Source organism: Rattus norvegicus, chromosome 9 (assembly GCF_021556685.1).
Source record: "Rattus norvegicus strain SHRSP/BbbUtx chromosome 9, alternate assembly SHRSP_T2T, whole genome shotgun sequence".
NCBI classification, from domain to species: domain Eukaryota; kingdom Metazoa; phylum Chordata; class Mammalia; order Rodentia; family Muridae; genus Rattus; species Rattus norvegicus.
Window position 1 is genome coordinate 91777781 of NC_141542.1, and position 24552 is coordinate 91802332.

Here is a 24552-nt window from a genome sequence, read left to right on the forward strand (position 1 = left end):
GTGACACTTGACCGCAGGTTGTTTTTTTTTTTTTTTTTTTTTTTTTTTTTTGCTCGCCCGGGCGTGCGCCCCCTTCCGTCTGACGCGCCCTCGGCGGCGGCCGCGCAGCCCTGGCTCCTCGCGGGCTCGGGCAGCGGCTGCGGCGCGGTGATGGCAAGCAGCGGTGGCGGTAACACCGGCGCGGGTGGCACCTCGGGGCTGGGCCTGGGCTTGGGGCTGGGCCTCTGCATGGGTGAGGCCACCGGCGACGCGGAGGAGGAGGCGGCCGCAGCCGAGGCGGTGGGACGCCTGGCTACGTCCCTGTGGCTGCGGCTCCGTGGCTGGGAGGCGGTGCTGGCGGCTGCACAGCGACTGCTGGTATGGGAGAAGCCGCTGCACAGCCTGGTCACGGCGGCCACACTCAACGGCCTCTTCTGGTAACGGCCGCGGAGGAGGGGGCGGGGCCGGGCTGCGCGGGAGAGCGGGGGCGGGAGGACCGGGTGCTCACCTCCCTTCGAGGGCTGTCAGCGTCTGGGGTGGTGATCCTGCACCAGGTTGCCCCATTTCTTAGTCTTTTAGTGACAGGCAAGGCTTAGAGGGCCATCTCCCCATCAGTGGGTCTTTCTGTGATTTTTCGATGGATTTGGGAGCTCTCACCCACTGTCTGCTGAGATGACTGTCTCCCTAAGGTTGTTGTCTTCGTCGTCCCTTCGGCCCTTCTTCCTGCTCAGCATATCACTTCTGACCTATTTTCTCCTGGATCTCTGGCATCCTCGCTTTCTCCCTGACGTTTCAGGTGAGTTTCTTCATTCCACATGCACTATTGTGCACCTGCCCTGTGCATCTCCCTGCTACTTGAGGGAAGGCACAGCAAGGCCATTTATCACCTAAGGCATCCTCCATGCCCTTCTGTGTTTGTTTTAAAGAAAATTGCCTGAAATGAGATTTGTTTCTTTCCCAAAAATAATGTTCTTGTGAGTGTAGTAGTCAAAACTATAGCGTATTTAAAGCTCGGTGTGGTGATGCATACCTTTAATCCCAGCACTCAGGAGACGGAGGGGGGTGGGGGGGGAGTCTCTGGGAGTTCTAGGCTAATTTGGTCTATGCTCGGAATTCCAAGACCGCCAGAGCTACATTGTGAGACATTGTTTCAATAAAAAAAAGGGTGTGAAGCTTGTAGCTGAAGCACCTGGGTCCTGTTCACTACCCTTCCCTTTGTGAGCAGCATGTATGGCCTTGAAAAAATTGCAAAAGTGTTGGGCGTGATGGGCTTGGTGCCACCCACCTGCCTTTAATCCCAGAATTTGGGAGGCAGAGGCAGGCAGATCTCTAGGCCATCTGAGTCTACAGAGTGGGAGCCAGCCAGAACTATACAGAGAAACCTTGTCAAAGAGAAGGAAGGAAGAAAAGAATTGTAGAAACAGAGAAATCACAGAGAGAGATGGTTAAATGAGAGAACATGATAGGAGTTGCTTTCCTATACACTTAATGTGGATCTTGGAACAACTATATATCTGGCCGTGTATGAATTACTTGGGACACAAATGTATAAAGTGTGGGGTCCTGTGTTTGATAAAGGCAGAGTTTAAAGGGGACAAAGGTGGACCTGGTGGCACAGGCCTACCATCCCAGCTTCTTAAGAGTCTGACACGGGAGGGTGCAAGTTCAAGGCGTACCCTGGGGATGCTGCTAAGTGGTATAGCATTGCCTAGTATTTGCCCCGGGCTCAATTCCCATAACTACAAAAAGGAAAGACAGGTACAGAAACAACATGTCATACAGCTGCCTGTTGGTGTATGAAGGAAATACTCTGGACCTTGTGTAGTGTGGTTCATGCCTGTGAGCAAGAGACAGGAGGATTACTAAAAATTTGAGACTAAAGAATGCTAAAGAGAGGCAGCTCTTTCTGACTTTGAATCTGTCTCTAAATGCCTCTTGAATGCTTAATTTACTCCCACCCCCTTTTCTCCATAGCACCACCCCCTGAAGAACCGCACTCCGACAGGTGAGTATAGGCCACCTTTTAAAGAAGATGCCCAAATGTGGTCTGCTTGCTGTGCTCAGCTTAGAGGAGCAGGAATGTGGCTTTTGCAGGCCTAGGCCCTGTGTAGCGAAGGGACTTAAAGCAAGCAAAAGCATGCTTGGCTCTAGACTTCTTTCTATGCAGATGCTGTTTCTTCTCCTGTGGAGGTAGAGGGTTTCGTACCCTGGGGATTTACTTCCCAAGACTAGGATGATTTCCTTTGGGGAAGGTGGGGTTTTCCAGATTTCCAGATTGAAGATCTCATCAGCAGTCTCAAAGTGATTTGAGTGTCTTAGCTGGTTTCTGAGGCTTCCAGGGGTCATATCATGTCTCCCCAGTGAGGGTGCGGGGTCAGGCGCCCAGCCGCACCTGCTGAGTGTGCCCGAGTTGTGCAGATACCTGGCTGAGAGCTGGCTCACCTTCCAGATTCACCTGCAAGAGCTGTTGCAGTACAAGAGGCAGAATCCAGCTCAGGTAAACCTCATCCCACAATGGTTGCAGGAGCCAGGGGCTGGGAGAGGAGTGACATGCGCAGTGTCGATTGTAAATTTCTTCAGTCAGTTCCCATTTTTTCTACCAGATAAATAATAGTTTCTTCCCCTGATGATTGTGCACATGGTTTAAGCCTAGTGTTCTTCATAGACCCTGTGCTCTTCTCTGCAGTTCTGTGCTCGAGTCTGTTCTGGCTGTGCTGTGCTAGCTGTGTTGGGACACTATGTTCCAGGAATTATGATTTCCTACATTGTCTGTGAGTAGACTCATCCCTGCTGTTTCCACAGCCCTTCCTGTTCTTCTTTCCCTGGTTGACCCAAAGGGAAGACTGCATTTTCTTTGTTAGTTAGCCATCTGGGGAGGAGAGTACTAGATGAGGGAAGAGGTTGTCACTGCCTTAGAAAAGGATGTTCAGACCTACCTGTTTAGGAGACAGTTTGGGTGTAGGTTCCTAGGCAAGTGGCCTACTGAGCTCTGAGTGGACTTTCTAACCCATAGTGCTAAGTATCCTGCTGTGGCCCCTGGTGGTTTATCATGAATTGATCCAGAGGATGTATACTCGCCTGGAGCCCTTGCTCATGCAGCTGGACTACAGTATGAAGGCAGAAGCCGATGCCCTTCACCACAAACATGACAAGAGAAGTAAGGGATTCTCTTAACCTGGACAGGAGAGGCAGAGAGAGCCTGTAGTTTATGGCTCATAGTGTGTCCTGGAATTTAAATCATTTCCAGTTCCTTAGCCGTATTTATCACCACCATTATCTTTGCTCATCGTTGCTTTATTGCCCTTCTCTAGAGCGTCAAGGGAAGAATGCACCCCCAGCAGGAGATGAGCCACTGGCAGAAACAGAGAGTGAAAGCGAGGCAGAGTTGGCTGGCTTCTCTCCAGTGGTGAGGTCCAGGGACAATGGGGTGTCAAATAGAAGGCCAAAGGGAGGCTGGGTATTGTGATGCACACATGTAATCTTATTTGAGAGGAGGAAGCAGAAGGATCAAGAATTCAAGACCAGCCTGGTTTTCATTATGAGTTTGAGATCAACCAGACTACATAAGACCTCTATCTCCAAAGAAAAGAAAAAGGAAAAGGCAGAGGGAGGGGCGAGAATGTATCTGCTTTAGAGCTACCTGTTCTCAAGTAGTTGGAAACCAGAAGGCTTGAGGGTAAAGTGTGCTTATCCCTGAATGTTGGATTCATCCTGCTTTTCCTGCAGGTGGATGTGAAGAAAACAGCCCTGGCCTTGGCTATTACAGACTCTGAGCTGTCAGATGAGGAGGCCTCTATCTTAGAGAGCGGTGGTTTCTCTGTCTCTCGGGCCACCACCCCACAACTGACAGATGTTTCTGAGGGTATGAGCAGTCTTTTGCCCCTCTTTATCTTCCTGCTCCCTGATACTGAGTTGTTGCGAACTGTGATCTCTGAGTTCCAGAAATGCTTCCTGTAACAAAGATTGTCTAATCCTACCCTAAGCTCCCAAGAACCTTAGCTCCCTCTTCTTTGCTTGCTTTGTGTGTTTGGTTGTTTTTAGATCTGTTTATTGTATGTGTATGACTATTTGGCCTGCATAATGTGTGCACACCATACGGATACCTGGTGCCTGCAAATGTCAGAGGATCAGGGCATCTGATCTCCTAGAGCTGGAGTTATGGTGGATTGTGAGCCCCCATGTGGTTACTGGGAATTGAACCTGGGTCCTCTGCAAGAGCAGCAAGTGCTCTTAACCACTAAGCCATCTCTTCAGCTCTGCTTTGCTTTTTGAGAAAGGATCTTAGTCTAGGCTTGCTTTGAACTCTATTTGTAGCAGCAGATGGCCTGAACTCCCGGTCCCTCCTCCCCACACCCTCAAATGCTGGGATTACAATAGGCATGCACCACGGGGCAGCTTCCCAAGTTATCATGAACTTACTGACTTTTGTGGCCAGTTAGAGAAAGCGGCTCATTCTTAACTCTTTATTCTCTGCACAGATTTGGACCAGCAGAGCCTACCAAGTGAGCCAGAAGAGGCTCTGAGCCGGGAACTAGGGGATGGGGAGGAGACAGAGCTGGCCCCTCCTGAAGACCTGCTAAGTGCTCCTCCGGCCCTCTCAAAGCAAGCCCTGGATACCGAAGAGGAGGGGGCTGCAGACAAGGAAACCTTGCTTCAGCTCTCATCCCCGCTTCACTTTGTGAATACGCACTTCAATGGGGCAGGGTCCCCCCAGGAAGGAGTGAAATGCCCTCCTGGAGGACCAGTGGAGACCCTGAGCCCAGAGGCAGTGAGTGGTGACCTAATGGCTCCATCCAGCACCCTCTCACCCCAACTATGCCTTGCTGAAAGTGGTCCAGTTACCCTCCTCTCTCCCTCTGTGCTCCCATCCCTTCCCCAGGACTCACCTCAAGCCCTGACTGCTCCTGAGGAGGAAGAGGCACTCACCACTGAGGACTTTGAGTTGCTGGATCAGGGGGAGCTGGAGCAGCTGAATGCAGAGCTGGGCTTGGGACCAGAGATGCCCCCAAAGCCCCCTGATGTTCTGCCTCCTCCTCCCCTGGGGCCAGACAGCCATTCTCTGGTACAGTCAGACCAAGAGGCTCATGCAGTGGTTGAGCCATGAGCCATGGCAGAATGAGCTGCAGGCACACTAGGGCTTCCTAACTAGGCTTGTCACATTTTCTCCTCTCCCTACCACTCTGGGGAGAGAGAGGCACTGTGTGGGAAAGCTGGCTGTCAGATGGAAGCCAGCCCACTCTGCCTGCCTGCCCGCCTGCTGTCCTGGGACCTGGTATAATACCAAGCCCAGGATTGGTTTTATGTCTGTAAATAATTTTCCATTTGGGTTAGTGGACGTGATGAAGGCGAGGGACATCCTTCCGTAGCCTGCAGTTGCTTCCCTGCCTCGTCCCTTCTCATTGTACTGTGTCCCACGCCCTGGTGGTCACCTTTTCTTTCTCTTCCTATCCTCAGGGACCTGCTGCTCCGCCCTCATGTCCCACTTGGTTGTTTAGTTGAGGCACTTTATAATTTTCTCTACTGTCCCACCTCCCCTTGGCTTTAAGACCCTGCTGTGTCCTGTCCTTCGCAGCCTGATCCCCACTCTTTGCCACCTCCTCTTTTCTCACAGGCGCTGGCCAAGTTTTAGGGCAGGTTCTCTTCTGAGGAGACTGGGTGGTGTCAGGCCAGCAGTGCTGTGCTTGGGTCACTGTCACCTTGAACCTGCACTGTACCCTTGCCCAGTTCAACCCTCATGATGCAGAACAGCAGGGTCCCATAGCACTTTGCCAGCACTGAGGATGGCATGTTCTCTCTCCTTTTGAGGTGAGGGACTTCCTTCTGTATTAGAGAGGAAGAACAAAACCTACTCGTCTGGACCACAGTTGAGACTCCCAGCCAGGGTCTAAAGTGGATAGTAAGATCTCTGTAGGTGTTAACTGGAAAAATAAACTGTTGATTGGCTAGAACCGCTGCCTGTCTGCCTGCTTGCCTCACTGTGAGCTGTGCTGACTCCCACACTGCACTTTGTCCCCTTCTCTCCCTTATGCCCTTCATCCCAGTACAGCCTCTCTTGGTTACTTTCCCTGTAAAAGCCAGAGGCAGGGATTATCCTGACAACCCTACCTACTCCTCAGTCGTCTTCCGTGACTGATCCACAGTGAGATTTAGCATGTGTGAATAAATTACATGCTGGAGCAAATTGCCTTGTCTTTTCCCGGTCAGTGGAACATGGAGCTGTGATTACCATTTCCTACTACGTGCCTTTAATATTGTTTGTATAGGTCACATATCTACATGCTAACAACTCAATTGTCTGTACTAGGCCCACTAACCAGCAATGGTTATATAAACTGATTAAAGGCCAAGGGACTAAAATAGTATCCAAGATTTTTTAAAGTATATGTTCTTAGCACTGTTCTAAGTTACTTTATTATTTGTTTTTTTGTTTGGTTTTTTTTTTCAGAGACAGGCTTTCTCTGTGTAGCTCCATCAACTTTTAAAATGAATTACTGCTAAACCAGAGTAGCTCACATTTGTAATCCAAACAGTTGGGAAACTGAGGCAAGGTGATTGAGAGCTTCAGGCTACCCTGGTCTACTGAGAGAGAAGACACTATCTCAAAGCAAAAGCCCACCACAATGAAAAATATTGCTATCAACTTCACTTTTTAAACACAGCTTAACTTCTTGAGGGCCACACAGGCTCAATGAATGGAGCCATGATTCAACCCGGTGAGTGATGCTAGCAAACATCGTAAGCTCCTGTCCAGTGATGGGCACACACAGGAAGAAGGCTGGAACTGAAAACAACCAATCCAGTGTCTTAGTTTTGTAGAAAGTGGACTCCTGTTGCCCTTCTACTTTGGTGAACAGCTTAGAACAGAGCAAATAGTTTGCTTAGTGAGTTCATGTCCTCAACCTTTAGCTGCAAGTACAATGTTACATGTTAATTGTCTTTGAGGATGACTTCTATCCAGGTGTGTCCTGATGTATTCTAGAAGTGAGAGACATTTTCTCATGTTTGATATTTGAGAGAGAATCAGTGTTGAGTGAGTCCTGGTCTGTGCTGTTGAAGGAACATGAACTAATACAGAGATTTTCATTTCTGAAGAGAATGAAAAAACAGGTCTAACCAATAAATAGTCAGATCCAAAAGGAAATAACCAATTAGAAAGTATTGTTGCCTTAACTCATTTCCTTATTGGGCTCTAAAGTTTGGACTTAGAACTGAAACCCTAGGGGCTGGAGAGATGGCTCAGTGGTTAAAGGCACTGACTGCTCTTCTAAGGATCCTGAGTTCAATTCCCAGCAACCCACATGGTGGCTCACAACCATCTGTAATGAGATCTGATGGCCTCTTCTGGTGTGTCTGAAGACAGTGACAGTGTATTCACATGCATAAAATAAACCTTTTTTTTTTTTAAAAGAAAACCTGACTCCCTATAGCTGGATCAAAATATTGAAGTAGGTCAGCGGTCTGTGTCACCCCTCACATTTACCATTGTCTGATGGTTTCTGCATGTTTTGTTGGTGATAATTTTCACTATCAGATGTCTTGACCAGTTTGTGCTCACCAATGAAAAGCCTGAGGGAAAAAAAGCTTTTCTGTAGTAAAAGAAAAATGAACAGAAATGTGAAACCAATTATTAGGACTCTCTCTCTCTCTCTCTCTCTCTCTCTCTCTCTCTCTCTCTCTCTCTCTCTCTCTCTCTCTCTCTCTCTCTCCCAGCACCCAGGAGGGCAAGACTAAAGGACAGGATAGATTGAGGCCAACCTGAGCTATATAAAAGGAAAAACAAAACACAACAAACAAAAAACAAATGAGAAGACTTTGTTACATGGTTTATGTTCAGGGAGGAGATAGTACATTTTAGTTAATTTAATGTATCCAAATACCCAATAGTGTAACTTGTCTGCCTTAATGAAAATGTAGTCTGGAATAAGATAATACTTCTGTGCTATGCCCAAGTTAGCATGCTACCAGAGGCTAGGGTGGCGTATTGTGTTTATTGGCAAATTAACAGACTTCAAGGGCTGGAGAGACTACCAGAGGTTGGATATTGTAGGCAGAATTCTTGAAGGATCTAAGACTGTTTAGTTCAAAAATCTTAGTTGGGTTATGTCAACAGCCTTCAAAGTTTTTTTTGTCAGATTTCAGAAGGCAGAAATTAATTATTTGGCCATGGGTATATAAAAATGCTAGATAGAATTTAGTTTTCTGGCCAAGACACCAGAATCCGATGAGGATGGGGGAAGTGCAGGTTGGTCGTGTTTGTTTCTTGACACAGTGTCTCATGTAGCTCCCCAAGCTAGCCTCTAACTCCTGGTTTTCCAGCCACAACCTCTGGAGGACTAGTATTACAGATGTACAACACAAAACAGCAAAAAATAGACAAGATTAGTGATTTTAGCACAGAGCAAGAGCTCTCCCTCTGAACAACATCTCCCAGATGATCTTTAAAATTACAGTGGTTAAGAGTAATATTATCATGGAGAAAACATTGTCTCTGCTTTTCTTGACCAAGTAAAGCAGTGGTTCTTAACCTGCAGAATGCTGCTACCCTTTAATATAGTTCCGCATGCTGTGCTCCTAACCATAAAATATTTTTCATTGCCACTTCATGACTAATTTTGCTACTGTTACGAATTGTAAATATTTTGCAAATATAGGTTTGCCAAGCTGGTTGCAACCCACAGGTTGAGAACCACTGCACTAAAGCCAGCTTTCTCTACCTTAAATCTGAGCATATCATTGTGCTCTGCTTACTCACCCTGGGCAATTCATGTGTTCCCCTATTTGGTTCTTCGTCATATACTGATACAGTCTAAGTCTTAGTTCAGTTCCTTTCCCAGAGCTTCCACCTAGGCACCTTCACTTGAATATGCCATGCATGTCTTCTGAAATTCAGTTTATATATTTTCCTCTTTTTTGCTGCTGGAACTGAGCCAAGGGCCCCACAAATTCAAATACATATTATCACCACTCTATTCCTAGTCCCTGTTTTATTCTGAGTGCTGGTTATCTGGAAATGTTGCATTTATGAGAATCTGTTGGACTATCTAATTTTGTATTTGGGTCACACTTGTGGTCTGAATGTTGATGTTCCCCAGCTTCAAGTCCCATCTTTGCTGATGTTTTGATGATAATGAACATCTTCATCTGGATAATTTGTAAACAGAATTTTAATTCTCACCATTTTGGAAGCTGGGGAGTCTTCAGATCAAGGATCCAACAGATTCATTATCTGGTGAAGGCTAATCTACTTGCAAGATAGGATTAACTGTTGTCCTCCAGAGAACTCTGGCTGTGTCCTTACGTGACAGAAGGATGAAAGGGATCAATAGCAATTTTGCACTCATTTTATAAAATCATGAATCCCATTCATAGAAGTTTCATCCTTATGAATTACTTTCTGAAGACCTCATGTCTCACACGATCACCTTAGCGATTAGATTATTTATTTTCTTGTAGGTTTTTACTGTGTTAGGCCTTGGTTATATATTGGCTGATACAGGCAAGGTAAAAACTTCATATATTGTTGGACTTAGAAGCCCTGGAGTAGGAACTGTAGAATAGTGATTGATAAGTAGTCACTGGTGCTCTAAATGTTTTAGGATATTGATTAAGTTTCAATAGATGAAATTAGGCACAATTATGTTCAGTCATAGCCTCCCTCAAATTTCCTATGTTGAATTTAATCCCCAGCCAATTGTGACAGTACACACCTGTGATCGATCTTGGCACTCGGGGACACACAGAAGAGGACCACCACAAATTTGGAACCAACCTGGTCAAGAGAGTGAGTTCCAGGTCAGCTAGGGCTCCACCATCCCCAGTGTGATAGTAGCAGGTTAAGAAGGGTAGATAGTTTTTGATGCTAGGGTTGAAACATTGTTACATGTATTCCAAGCTGGCCTCAAAGTTCTATGTAGTCAAGGATGGTTTTGACATGCCTGGTCTTCTTGTTTCTACCTCCCAAATGCTGGAATTATAGGTATGTACCACTTGAGAAAAGAATTTTTTGAGATCGGGTCTCACTGTGTAGCTTTGGCTGGCCTAGAACTTTCCATGTAGACATGTTGGCAAACATGAAGAGGTCTGCCTGGTTCTGCCTCCCAAGTGCTAGGATTAAAAGTAAGTGTGAGCATTGTGGCCTTCCAGCTACTTTATAAGATGAGAAACATTGAGATGGGGAAGTAGTTTGGCAGGTTAATGTGTGTTGTAGTACAAATTAATTGATCTGCCCAATCCTGATAACATGAGTTCAATTCCTGGAAACCATATTAAAATAGGTCAATTTGGTGGGGTGCATCTATAATTCCAGAATCCCTACAGTGAGGGGGGGGGGGACAAAGACAAGGGAATCACGCAGAAACCTGCAGGCAGGTTAGCCTGGAGTAAGGATCACAGCAGATACGACAGAGACTTTACCTCAAAGACTGAAAGAGAACCAACTGCAAAACGTGTCCTCTACCCTCCATGTGGCCATAGCATGTATATACCAGCTCTCTCTCTCTCTCTCTCTCTCTCTCTCTCTCTCTCTCTCTCTCTCTCTCTCTCTCACACACACACACACACACACACACACACACACACACACACACACCACACAAATAGTGAGGATAATAATAAAACATTAAAAAGTAAGTGACGAACATTTTGCTTTAACAAGGAGTAATCGAGGCTGGAAATGTGGATAGTGTTTGCCTACCATGCACAAAGCTGTAGGGTGAATCTGCAGGCTTATAATGTTAGCACTCACCAGGCAGGAGCAGGAGAATCAAAAGTTTCAAGTCAGGCTAGAGAGAGAGTTCTATGGTTAAGTTCACCGTTGCTCTTCCAGAGAACCCAGGTTTGATTCTCAGCACCCACTTGACCCACTATAACTCCAATTCTAGAAGCTGCAATGCCGGGTCACAGATATACGTACAAGCAAGGTATTCATATGCATAAGATCAAACTTAAGAAAATGGTAAAATCATCCTTGACTATATAGAAAGTTTGGGGCCAGCTTGGGATATAGTATACCGTTTGGATAAAGAAATAAACGAGCTAAACTAAGTTGGTAGGATGGGGATAGTGTTGTGTGGTAGAACACTTGCTTAGCATAGTCAAGACTTGACTCCCAGCATCGTGCCAGGTAAATACGTTTCTCTCTGTAAAGACAAGAAAGTAAGTGTGGAGATGCTAGCAATGGTCACTGTGCGTTATCTCTAGTCTACTCAGCTGCAGCACCTGGTATCCCCTGGCACTGGGATGTGGGCCCTGGCAGAAGAGTTCAGTTTGGGATTTTGTTGGTGGCGGTGGTGGTGTGGTGGTGAGTTTTTGTTGTTGTTGGTTTGGTTTGATTTTGGATAGAGTTTCTTCTCTGCGTAGCCTTGGTTGTCCTAGAACTAGCTCTGTATACCCGGCTGGCCTCAAACTCACAGAGATCCACCTGCCTCTGCCTCCTGAGTGATGTTTTTAATTTAATCTCTGTCTCTCTCTGTCTCTGTCTCTGTGTCTCTGTCTCTGTCTCTCTGTCTCTGTGTGTGTGTCTGTCTGTCTGCCTCTCTCTCTCTTTCTGTGTGTGTGTGTGTGTGTGTGTGTGTGTGTGTGTGTAATATAGATGCACACTTCTGTGGAGATCAGAGGACAACTTTCAGGAGTTGGTTCTCAAGAATCCTAAAAAGTCTCATGACTCATCCATTTTGTTGTTCTTGTTCTTGCTCTTGTTTTGGTTTTTTGTTTTTCTTTTTCTCTTTAGAAAACTGTTAGGCTCAATAGTGGTGCCCCATGCCTTTAATCCTAGCATTCTGGAAGCAGAATCAGGCCATATGACTTTTGGCTTTTTGTTTTTCGAGACAGGGTTTCCTCTGTGTAACCCTGGCTGTCCTAGAACTCACTCTGTAGACCAAAATATACCTGCCTCTGCTTCCCCAGTGCTGAGATTAAAGGCGTGTGCCACTACCATCTGGCTCATTATGCATTTTAATACAGGTATACTATATACCTTGGCCCATGTTCAGTTCTCCATTACCCTCTCCAGTGTGCGTGCACACACACAAGAGAGAGAGAGAGAGAGAGACAGAGACAGAGACAGAGACAGAGACAGAGACAGAGACAGAGAGACAGAGAGACAGAGACAGACAGAGGGAGACTTCTGTGCCAAGTCCTCAGCTTCTAGTTGGCAGAGGATTAAGGGTGCTCACTTTATGAGTGGGTTAACTCATTGATGACACCATAGCTCAGTGGCTATTGGGGTGGAACTGGTTTGAAGGATCACTGAGGGGTGCCTTTGGAGGGTATATGCTGTCACCCCAGACCCTTCCTCTCTCCTTTCTGCTTCCACCTGGCAAGAGATAAGCAGCTTCGTTTAGTCATGTCTTTCTCACCTTGAGGACTTGGGCACTGCCTTAAAACAAGCCCACAGCAATGGGGAGAAGGGACCATGGACTCAAACTTAAACAGTCATGAGCCAAAGGAAGCTTTCCACTTTGAAACTGTTTCTCTTGGGTATTTTGTCACAGTGAGAGAAGACTGACTAGCACAAAAACTATACTGGTAATTATATTTCTGATTAGTACAATCTCCTCAGACAGCAGAGTTTTTAAAAATCTAACACAGGAGCAAGAAACTAAAAATAAACAGAAAAGAAAGTTTTTATATGAAAAATATGATCACAGAAATGAAAAAATTCAGATGGATGGCTACAACACAAACTTGAGAAAATGATTTTGAAAGCAACAGGAATATAAACTGGGTGTAGGGTTCCCCATCCATGATCTTAGCACTTGGGAAATAAAGACAGGAGGATTACAAGTTCAAAGCCATTCTCAGCAACATAAAAAGCTTGAAGGCAAGAGACCTGGTCTCCAAAAATGGAGGAATAGAGGGAAGAAGTAGGGAGGGAGGATGAGTTAGAGGTCATTGAGGATGAACCCTTCCTTCATGGTGGGCTTTGGGCTCCACTTCCATTTCACTGTAACACCAGGAGGGGAAGGTCAGCTAGTCAGAAGAATGGAAAATCTCTAGCCCTGGGTGGAGACATGACATTCTGATCTGCTCCAAGGATCAGAACATTACATACTATTGATACCCACAAGATGCCTTAACATATAAAAGAGACACGTGCTCCACTATGTTCATAGCAGCCTTATTTATAATAGCCAGAAGCTGGAAAGAACCCAGATGCCCTTCAACAGAGGAATGGATACAGAAAATGTGGTACATCTACACAATGGAATATTACTCAGCTATCAAAAACAACGAGTTTATGAAATTCGTAGGCAAATGGTTGGAACTGGAAAATATCATCCTGAGTGAGCTAACCCAAACACAGAAAGACATACATGGTATGCACTCATTGATAAGTGGCTATTAGCCCAAATGCTTGAATTACCCTAGATCCCTAGAACAAATGAAACTCAAGACGGATGATCAAAATGTGAATGCTTCACTCCTTCTTTAAAAGGTGAACAAGAATACCCTTGGCAGGGAAGGGAGAGGTAAAGATTAAAACAGAGACTGAAGGAACACCCATTCAGAGCCTGCCCCACATGTGGCCCATACATATACAGCCATCCCATTAGACAAGATGGATGAAGCAAAGAAGTGCAGACCGACAGGAGCCGGATGTAGATCGCTCTTGAGAGACACAGCCAGAATACAGAAGCGAATGCCAGCAGCAAACCACTGAACTGAGAATAGGACCCCCATTGAAGGAATCAGAGAAAGAACTGGAAGAGCCTGAAGGGGCTCAAGACCCCATATGTACTACAATGCCAAGCAACCAGAGCTTCCAGGGACTAAGCCACTACCTAAAGACTATACATGGACTGACCCTGGACTCTGACCTCATAGGTAGCAATGAATATCCTAGTAAGAGCACCAGTGGAAGGGGAAGCCCTGGGTCCTGCTAAGACTGAACCCCCAGTGAACTAGATTGTTGGGGGGAGGGCGGCAATGGGGGGAGGATGGGGAGGGGAACACCCATAAAGAAGGGGAGGGGGAGGGATTAGGGGGATGTTTGCCCGGAAACCGGGAAAGGGAATAACACTCGAAATGTATATAAGAAATACTCAAGTTAATAAAAAAAATAAAAAAAAAAAGATTCCTTACTTACGAGTTAATCCAACTGTGCCTGTCAATCACCTGGCCAGGGGTCCGCCCCCCAGGAAATCTAGTACACCTGAACTCATGCTGAGACTATGAAAATAGTAATTATTCAGTTACTGACCAACGCCTACGCATCCATTCCAAAGGCTGTTGGCATTTTCTTTCTCTGAAGCCACCCATCCCGTCTGCCATGGGCTACTTGCCAACCTCCATTATAGAAGGTATAACTCTTTTTCTATCGCTTACTTCTGGGCAGAGGTCAAGGTTTATACCTTGCCTGCTTGCTTCTCTTTCAAACTCAGCTAAAATTGTCCTTAGCCTTCCTTCTGAGTCTGTTAATTCTTTGTTTTAATTAAGTCTAATTTTTATGAGTGTGTGTGTGTGTGTGTGTGTGTGTGTGTGTGTGTGTGTAGGTCAGAACAGGGCAGCAGATCTTCTGGAATTTGAGTTGCAGGCAATTCTGAGCTGATCAATATGGGTGCTGGGAACCAAACTTAGGTCCTCTGGAAGAGCACTAAGTGCTTTTTAACTTCCAATCTATCTCTTCAGGCCCCAGGGTCAATGTTTGTTGGAAACCCCCAGTGGCAATATCCATTAATCTTTAAGTGTGTTTAGGTCCATGGAAGAAAACTAGTAGTATCTAGTGTGGTACGTTGGCCTGGGTCCCGGAGAAAAGACAGGCTGTGGTGTCTTTTCCTGCCCACACTTATTCAGCAGACGGTTCCTCTAATTTACTCAAGAGAATAAAAGGTCCTCGTGCCTTTCTCAGAGTACAAGGGTGCAATCACTTGACTGTCCAGATTAGGAAGAAGTCTGAGGACCTAACTGCTCCTCAACAATACTTTGGGGCTAGAGAGATGGCTCAGTGGTTAAGAGCACTGACTGCTCTTCCAGAGGACCTGAGTTCAAATCCCAGCAACCACATGGTGGCTCACAACCATCTGTAATGAGGTCTGATGCCCTCTGCTGGTGTGTCTGAAGACAACTGCAGTGTACTCACATAAAATAAATAAATAAATCTTTTAAAAAAACAATACTTTGCTACGATTTATATCCATTTTGAAATTTATATTGAGAGTCAATCCCCACTAAAGAGTATTGGCTTGGTGGTAAAAGTGTTGGCCTAGCTATCACACTATAAGAAAAATAGTAAATATAAATCTAATCCCCTATGAGATATTAATAGTAGTCAAGAAGTGGGACATTTAAGAGATCAATGGGGATGTAATAAATTATCTCAAGATTGGTTTTGTTATAAAATCCTGTGTGGGTGAGCCTCTCCTGCATTTCTTTTTTTTTTTTAAAGATTTATTTATTTATTTATTTATTTATTTATTTATTTATTTATTTATTATGTACACAGCGTTCTGCCTGAATATATGCAGAAGAGGGCACCAAGATCCCATTATAGGTCTGGATTCACCACGTGGTCGCTGGGATTTGAACTCAGGACCTCTGGAAGAGCAGTCAGTGCTCTTAACCACTGAGCCATCTCTCCAGCCCCCTCTCCTGCATTTCTAACTTGCAGTCTTCGAGCTCTGTCAGCAAGGAGGTCCTTATCAGATGTGGGTCCCTTGCCTTGGACTAGAATTGTGAACCAAAACAATGTGGCACGTGCCTGTAATCTCAGCTCTCAGAATGTCAAAGAAGGAGGATTACGAGGTTCAGATCATCTTGGGATATATAGTAAGATCCTGCTTCAACAAACGACTCCATTTTCAGTTGTTAAGGACACTATAGGGTAGATTTATGGGAGGTGATGTTGTATAATATACAGAAGAGGTGCCGAGTTTGGTGGTACATGCTTTCAATCCCAGCATTTGGGAGGCAGAAGCAGATGAATGACTTGTTAGAGGCCAGCTAGTCTATGTAGCCAGTTCCAGGACAGACAGGTTACGTAGTAAGACCTTGTCTCAAAAATAAAACAAAAGCAGAACAAAAGGATACAGAACCAAAGACAATCTAAAGCATCTGGGTTCAGCCTGGTGTGGTGGCACATGCCTTTAGTCCCAGCACTCAGGAGGCAGAGGCAATTCAACCTCTGAATTCAAGGCCAGCCTAATCTACACAGCAAGTTCCAGGACAGCCAGAGCTAAACAGAGAAACCCTGTCTTGAAAATAAAAATAAAAATAAAAATAAAATCCGGGTTCAGATTTTATCTCTTTAAGCAAGTAACTTAATCCCTTTTAGTCTCAGCAATGAGAGCGATCTGGCCAGGACTGCACTTGCTAACTTTTAGTGGTGCTAATGTCTGCTATTCTGTGAGGCTATGACTCATTAATATGGCTAACACAGCTGCTGGACGAAGCCGTTTAGCAGGTTCAGGTATGCTTTGTTGATCTATAAAGGACATGACTTAGCACTGCTCAACTGATAACTGATATCTCCTGAAACAGCCATGTAAGCTGCAAATCGTTATTAGGTTTCCTTCAGCACTCACCTTCATTTGGGACCCAAGGAAAGTACATCTGAGCTACACATGGGGGAGAACTGAGACTGGTTTGTCGGGCCTTTACTAAGGGATGTAGTCGCAGCAGTGGTAATGAGTAACGCTAGCTCGTGGACCGTGGCGAGCCAGTGGGGAAAACAGTCATCTCAGAAGATGCTGGGAGTGCCAGCCTCTCTTACTGAGGTAAATTCATGCTGGCATTAAAATATCCATCAGGGGTGGCCTACGCCTTTAATCCCCGTACTTGGGATGTGGATGCAGGTGGATCTCTGAGTTTGAGGTCAGCCTGGTCTACAGAGTGAGTTCCTGGACAGCCAGGATTACACAGAGAAACCTTGCCTCAAAAACAAACAAAAATTTACAATATTCTAGGTGGGGGCTTAAAGTGTACCTCAGTGGCAAAGTGCTTGCTTAGCATGTAAGACTTCTTTCCATGTCCAACCCTGTAAGTGTCAAACAAAAGCCATCAAACAGTTCAGATTCATGCTCAAGAGAGAACCCCCTAAATATCTCTCTCTCTCTCTCTCTCTCTCTATATATATATATATATATATATATATATATATATATATATATACACACACATATATATAATGTGTGTGTCTATATATATGTGTGTGTGTGTATATATATGTGTGTGTATGTATATATGTATGTATGTATATTACATTTCACTATATATTTCTATATGTATTATATATATTTCACTTTCTCAATTTTGCTATCTCAAAATCCCCCTTCCCTCTCTCCTCTTTCCTCTCTCTCTCCTCTTCCCCCCTCTCTCCCCTCCCCTCTGAGTTCTCAAACTCTTTAGTCATTCGTAGAGTGGGAATGAGGAACGATATAGTGTTCTTCTTTGTTTTGTCTGTCCCCCACCAATGTTCCTCTAACTGAAGCCTACAATTCTGAAACCACTGATGAGCATAGTATGAAAAAACAAAAACTATAGCTCCTGAAAACATCTGATTATAGTTTTGGTTGGAAATAATAAGTTTAAGTTCACTTGTTAAATTAAGTGGCAAAGGTCAGGCAGTGATGGCACACACCTTTAATTCAGCATTCAGAGAGCATATGCAGTTGTATCTCTTGAGGTGGAGGCCAGCCTGGTCTACAGAGTGAGTTCCAGGACAGTCAGGCCTACACAGAGAAGCCTTGTCTTGAGAAAAGAAAGCAAATAAACAAAATTAAGTGGTTAGGGATAAAGCTCAGTGGTAGAGGGTATGCTTAGCATGCCCAAGGTCTAGGTTTCAATCCTAAATAAAGTAATGAGCGAATAAATATATCATTTACAAACAAAGGAAAGTAATTCAGTAAACAGAATATGCATACATACTATGTATATACCTGTGTTGGTGGGGCTCAAACCCAAGATCTGACTTATGTTTGGTAAACATTCTATTGCCAACTGATATTCTTAGCCCTAGTCAATGGACTGTTAATATAGTACATTATATGGGGAGCCTTCCCAGATGTTGGGTGTTCACATTCAGAGCTTAGCAACCGTTCTACAGTTTGTTAACCACCAAAACCACCAGGATGTGGACAGTAAGCCAGTAGAATTCTGACTTGACAAATGCTCATTTTTATTAAGATATACTACCATAATAGGTGTTATCTAAAAGAGAGTTTGGGGTTGCAAAACACACAGTCTCACTAACAAGGATACTTATTCACTTCTGTAGCAAGAGTGCAGATTACTGTCCAGGGTTAGTCACCTTTGCCAGTTGGCTTTTCCTGCCTACCTTCTCTGTCATCTTCAGGGAATTGGTTGTTCACTCACTGTTTGTTGGTTGGTTTGTTTAAGAGGTTGAGTCCTGGCTGTCTCAAATAACTTCAAAGCAGAAACAATTTTTCATCTAAATGCATAGTAAGAGTGGGTATGGTAACCCAAGCCTGTAATCCTAGCACTTGAGGCAGAGGGTTTGCCACAAATCTAAGGCTAGTCTGGGCTTCATAGCACAGATCTTCCAAACAAACACAAATGAACTGGGCATGGTGGTGCTCTCCTTGAACTCCACCACTGCAGGGACTAAGGAGGGTAGAACTCTGTGAGTTCAAGACCAGGTCTTAAGCAGGCCTACATGGTAAGTTCCAGACTTGCCAGAGCTACAATGAGATAGTCTCTAGCAAAACTAACCAGGTTATAGCTCTATAACTCCTCTCTATTGCCTAAAGCTGGGCTTGGGTGTGGTGTCTCACCCTGCAATCCCCACACTGGGGAGGTAGAGGCAGCTCAGGAGTTCAAAGTCATTTGTTGGCTACACAGAGGGAGCTTAAAGGCAGCTGGACAACATTAAGACCCTATCTGAAAAAAAAAGACACATCCATATTTTAACATTTGAATCATTAATAAGGGATACAAAAATTCTCAACCTCTTCTGGAAATAAGTCTTGAAGTTACTAGGTTAGTAAATTGATTAATATTCAAAACAAACGAAAGCCCCAGAATGTGTTTGGAATTATCGCCTCTTCAGGACTACATAGGAGCAGCCTTATCAATTCGTGCAGAGTAAACTGCTTTTATCAGTAGGGGGTTGTCAGTCGAGTACACTATAACAGAATTTACACTTTCTAAGAGGGATAGGTAAAAGTAAAGGGGTTTACTAGAAGAGTTACTAGTGGTATCGTTTTAAAAAAGAAAGTGGTTAACTTGTTTATCTTTTTAAAAGCTTAATTTTTTCACACACGTGATGCTCAAGGGGAATGGGGGTAGTTTAATTGGCTTACAGAAGTTACGCCCCACCCCCAGTTTTAGATTGCAAACTATTAATGGGATGGTGGGTGTTTTAGGGTTATCCCTACTGTGATGAAACACCATAACCAAAAGCAACTGGTAGGGGAAAGGGATGATTTCACTCACAGTTCCGTCTAGTCTGAAGTGGTGAAGGCAAGAACTCAAGTGGGCAGGAACCTGGAGGCAAGAACTGATGCAGACAGAGGCCACAGTATGGCGCTTGCTTACTGGTTTGCTCATCATGGCTCACTCTGCTTTCTGATAGGAGTGAGGACCACTGGCCCAGGAATGGTGTGGTTTACAATGGGCTGGGCCCTGCCCTATCAACCCAGATCTTATAAAGGCATTTTCTCAACTGAAGTCTTCCTGTCCTATAACTCTAGCTTGTGTCAAGTTGACCTAAAATTAACCATCACAGTGGGATGAAGGATCCATATTATGGTGCAACCATCATCTTTTAAAAAGCAAATAGAGGGCTGAAGAGATGGCTCAGCAGTTAAGAGCACTGGCTACTCTTCCAGAGGTCCTGAGTTCAAATCCCAGCAACCACATGGTAGCTCACTACCATCTGTAATGAGATCTGATGCCCTCTTCTGTTATATCTGAAGACAGCTACAGTGTACTCATAATAAATAAATAAATAAATAAATAAATAAATAAATAAATAAATAAATAAATAAATCTTTTTTAAAAAAGCAAATAGAGGGGGTTGGGGATTTAGCTCAGTGGCAGAGCGCTTGCCTAGCGAGTGCAAGGCCCTGGGTTCGGTCCCCAGCTCCGAAAAAAAGAAAAAAAAAAAAAAGGTCAAACAAAAAAGCAAATAGAATGGACTAGAATATCAAATGTAAAAAAGAGCCATGAAGTAAACAAGCATATCAAAACATAAAGTCGTCTTAATTTTGTGCTCAGTGTGTATCTCTGGCTGAGAACACATGTATATTGGATTTTAAAATGCAGGTTTTAATAGTCTTGGGTTCTATAAGAGAGTAAGCTGAGCAAGCCAGGGGAAGCAAGCCAGTCAGACACATCCCTCCATGGCCTCTGCATCAGCTCCTGCTTCCTGCCCTGCTTGAGTTCCAGTCCTGACTTCCTTTGGTGATGAACAGCAATGTAATTGTGTAAGCTGAATAAACCTTTTCCTCCCCAATTTGCTTCTAGGTCATGATGGAATAGAAACCCTGACAGTCACCACACTTGGAAAAACATGGTTCTAATTTTTTAATGTTTTATTATTTATTTATCTAATTTTTTTTTGAGACTGGATTTCTCTACGTAGCCCTGGTTGTCCTGTAACCAGCTCCGCACACCAGGTTAGTCTCACTCTCACAGAGATCTGCCTGCCATTACCTCCCAAGTGCTGGGATTAAAGGCTTGTGCCATTACCACCTGGCAAATGTGGTTTTTATTAATAAGGTAAAGGGTAAGATGTGAAACTGGGTCTCACCTATGTAAGCTTTGTTGGCCCAGAACTCACTCTGTGGATCAGACTACCCTGGAATTCACAAATATCCACGTGCGGGGATTAAAGGTTTGTGCCTACCACAAACCAGCAACATTTAAAACCATTTACTGTAAAAGACCGGCTACAGTTGGTCAGTGTCTACAATTCCAGCCACTCACCAGGCTGAGGTGTGGGGTGGGGGTGGGGTTGTGATCACAAAGTTGAGATCAGTCTGGGCAAACTAGACAAGAGGCTCTGTCTCAAAATAGAAAGGACTGGGCAGTGGTGGTACACACCTTTAATCCCAGCACTTGGGAGCCAGAGGCAGGTGGATCTCTGAGTTTGAGACCAACCTGGGCTACAAATTGAGTTTCAAGACATCCATGGCTACAGAGAGAAACAAAGCAAAGCAAGCAACCAAATAAAACCAACCAAACAAGCAACCAAATAAATAAAACGGGGCTGGAGATGTGATTTGATGGCACAGCTCTCACCCTGTAAATTCTTAGTTCAATCCCCAAAGCTGACAGGAAGGAGAGAGAGGGAGAGAAATCAATCTGGAACTGCAAAGACACTCACCAGTAAGGCACAACTACTCGGCATACGATCACTAATTAAGGTTTTGTCTTTAAGAAGAGAGATGGGGCGTAGATATTGGACAGACAACCAACAGAGCCAGTTCACAACAGGACCCAACAAAGCAACACTAAATCCGGTTGTTCTCCAGATCAAAATCCATGGGTCAAGACAAGAGCTTTACACAACCTAACATTTGTTTCTTTCCTTCAAGCTTAGCATGTTCTCAATCCCATAAAAGCCATCCTTTCCTTACCTCTGTTTAATACTGATTGTTTTACGGATGTCTATTCTTCCTGAAATTTTATCTGGGCACATGGCCACCTACATTTTCCAGCTCCCCTGGAGCCTGGAATGACCAGGAGACTAAGTGTCAGTCAATAAAAGTATTCAGAGATGATACAAGCTGACTCGGGGTCAGGTCCTCAAATAGCAGAGGTAGGCCCTCCTTTTCTTTTTCTGTATTCTGTTGCCTGAAATAAGAACTTAATTGGAAATAGATGGATTTAGGTATACACCTCAGAGATGGTGGAGCAACATCTAAATGAGAAGGAACTAGGACCGCTGAAGGTCACACCAGTTCAGGATTACAGTACAAGCAAGAAATTAAACTTCTTTCTTCTTTATGCTACTGTGGGAGTATGTTGTAGCAGCTTAAATTGTTTCCTATCTACTATGCCTTTGACGTTTGTTGTCGTTTCTTCCAGACAGGGTTTTTCCGTGTAACAGCCTTGGCTATTCTGGAACTTGTTTTTGTAGACCAGGCTGGTCTGGAACTCACAGAGATCTGTCTCCCTCTGCCTCTGTCCAGAGTGCTGGGACCCACAGTGCTGGGACCCACCATGTATGCCACTACATCTTACTTTATGTCTTTTTGTTTGTTTTGGTTTTTTGTTTGTTTTTTGGAGGGTTTTTCTGTGTAGCCCTGGCTGTCCTGGAACTCACTCTGTAGTCAAGGCTGACTTCAAACTCAAAGATCTGCCTGTCTCTGTCTCCTGAGTGCTGGGATTAAAGGTGTGTGCCATCACCTACTGGCTTTTTTTTTTCATTAAATTTTGAGAGAGAGAGAGAGAGAGAGAGAGAGAGAGAGAGAGAGAGAGAGAGAGAGTGTTGTGTATGCACACATGCCACAACACACATTTGGACGTCTAAACAGAACTTTAAGAGTCGTTCTCTCCCACCAGTATGTGGGTCCTGAAGGCTTGGCAGCAAGTATCCTTACCAGCTGAGCCATCACTGGCTCATGTTATCAATTTTTTACCCTATTAGCTAAAGTCAATTGAAGTCTGAGGATTTAAACACAGATATGTCACCTGTCAGACTGCAAGATATATAATGTTCTTTTTGTAGTTCTGAGGACCGAAACTAGAGTTTTATACACACCAGGCAAGCATTCCTTGTCCATATTGGCAACCTCCTTTGACTTTTTGAGGCAAGGCCTCCCTGAGAAACCCTAGCTATCCTTGAACTTGTTATTCCCATGCTTCAGCCTTTCCAAGCAGCTGAGACTACACACCTGTGCCACCAGGACCTGTGGTACTTGGGACTTTAAGCCATGCAAACTTTTTTACTTTGACTTCGTTTTGAGACAGGGTTTCTCTGGGTTGCCCAGGCTGTTCTGGATTGCTCTCTAAACCAGGCTGGCCTTGAATTCATCGATACAACTGCCTATGCTTTCTGAGTGCTTGGATTAAAGGCTTGTGTCACCATCACTTGCTGTAGGCTTAGATTTTTCAAAACCTATTATAATAAGGGGTCTTAAACACTTTAACCTCTCTTCTAGCCTACCACCCACAAGAGATAGTAGAAAGGAAAGGTTCACAGGGCAAAGGGGAATGCGGGCCTTTTGGGGCGATTCCAATCTTCATTGTCAGGATATCAGCAGTTCAGTTCACATGAATCAGCAGAGGTAGCTCGATCCACTCACAAGCACCATTCACGAACCAGCAACAGCAGTTCAATACAGAAGAAACCCCAAGGCTCTGCAAATTGGCCTGAGTCCACAGAAGTGGCAAGCCAGAATATCACAAGAAGTTATTTGGTGAATTTCTTCGAAGTCTTGAAGTCACATAAGCAATGATCAGCAAAGAAGGCAAGAAGAACCAAAGCCACAGTATTGTCAGTGAAGACCAGCGGAGAGTGGCAAGGCCAACCAATGCAATAGCGTCATCCACTGTCTGTTGGGTTATGCTTATACCCTTTCCAAACACCCATGAGTCCTCTCGAGTATCCACTTCAGCAAAACGTCACATTCCCTTTTTCCAGGCAACTCCCAGAAAAATACTATGTGTCTGTTCTCAGCAAAACATCCTCTCTTAAGACAGTTTCCAGTGTCTCACATGACACAACTGAGTCTTCAGAGAAACCAGTTATTTCCACTTCAACCTGGCTTCAGTTTTTAACTTTTTATTGGAAGGCTGAGGATTTAATAGAGGGTCAGAGAAAAATAATTTCTGCCAATAAGATATACTATTTACGTGAAATTAATACTAAATTCAATCACATTGAAATTGGTTTGACTTTTTTTTTCTTTTCCCAGTTTCCTATGTGTGCGCACATAATTATGTGTGTGGTCACACCTGTGGGTGGGTGTGGACATGTATTTGTGGTCACGTGGAGGCTTGTGGCTCATGTTGGGAATCAATGTCATTGACTGCTCTTCCTCTTTATTCATTGAGACAAGGCCTCTCAGTCAAACCCAGAGTTTGCGGATATAACACAGTCAACACCCATATGAGTGTGGCAGGCATGTAAGTCGGCAGATGACCCACGTCAAGGTGGTTGGGTACAGTTAAGAGCTGAGAGTAGGGCTTCTGCCTGAGGTAGCCAGGAAAGATGACTTTAATTTCTACTCGTCTTAAGAGTTGTGAAGGTCCAAGAAGAAGACACAGTGAAAGCCAAAGGAAGAGGCTGAGAGGCAGAAACTGTTTCTTTACTTCACCTGTTTACTTGTTTCCACATCTAGACCTACAGGAAGATAGAGTGACCACCAATTTCAAATAGGAGAAGCCATGTAAGAAGCAAAATGTTCTGACTCAGGAAGTCTCAGTCTGTAGTTCCTAAAGGTATACACCTTTAATGACTGCCACACTTCATTCAAAAAAAAAAATCTAGAAACACTGAGAATGTGTTAGGCTAATGTTTTTCAAGTTGAAACATAAAAGGAAGGTGTCAACATTCCTTTAGGAGCTTCCCACTGAATCAGAAGTCCTAGGACCCAGGAATCTGTTTAAACTAGCTTTGTTTCACATCTTAGACTGCCATACTCTAGGTATTAAGTGCTGGGACCCAAT

At 44.4% G+C, this 24552-nt stretch overlaps 1 protein-coding gene across 4 annotated transcripts; it reads left to right on the forward strand.

Moving 5' to 3' along the window:
* The first annotated feature begins 77 nt into the window (after nucleotides 1–77).
* Nucleotides 78–5927, forward strand: Retreg2 (reticulophagy regulator family member 2). Of its 4 annotated transcripts, none has more exons than XM_087566728.1 (10): nucleotides 78–416; nucleotides 669–775; nucleotides 1954–1984; nucleotides 2341–2476; nucleotides 2666–2750; nucleotides 2993–3136; nucleotides 3291–3385; nucleotides 3706–3841; nucleotides 4458–4747; nucleotides 4859–5927. In XM_087566728.1, exons 1-10 carry the CDS (start codon nucleotides 151–153, stop codon nucleotides 5081–5083), a joined length of 1515 nt encoding a protein of 504 aa, XP_087422854.1. In that variant the 5' UTR covers nucleotides 78–150; the 3' UTR covers nucleotides 5084–5927.
* Nucleotides 5928–24552: the final 18625 nt, after the last annotated feature.

Coding starts and splice junctions, on each gene's coding strand:
- Retreg2 (XM_087566728.1), top strand. CDS start 151: ATGGCAAGCAGCGGTGGCGGTAACACCGGCGCGGGTGGCACCTCGGGG. Junction 417..668: donor ACACTCAACGGCCTCTTCTG/GTAACGGCCGCG, acceptor TGTCTCCCTAAG/GTTGTTGTCTTCGTCGTCCC. Junction 3,842..4,457: donor ACTGACAGATGTTTCTGAGG/GTATGAGCAGTC, acceptor TTCTCTGCACAG/ATTTGGACCAGCAGAGCCTA.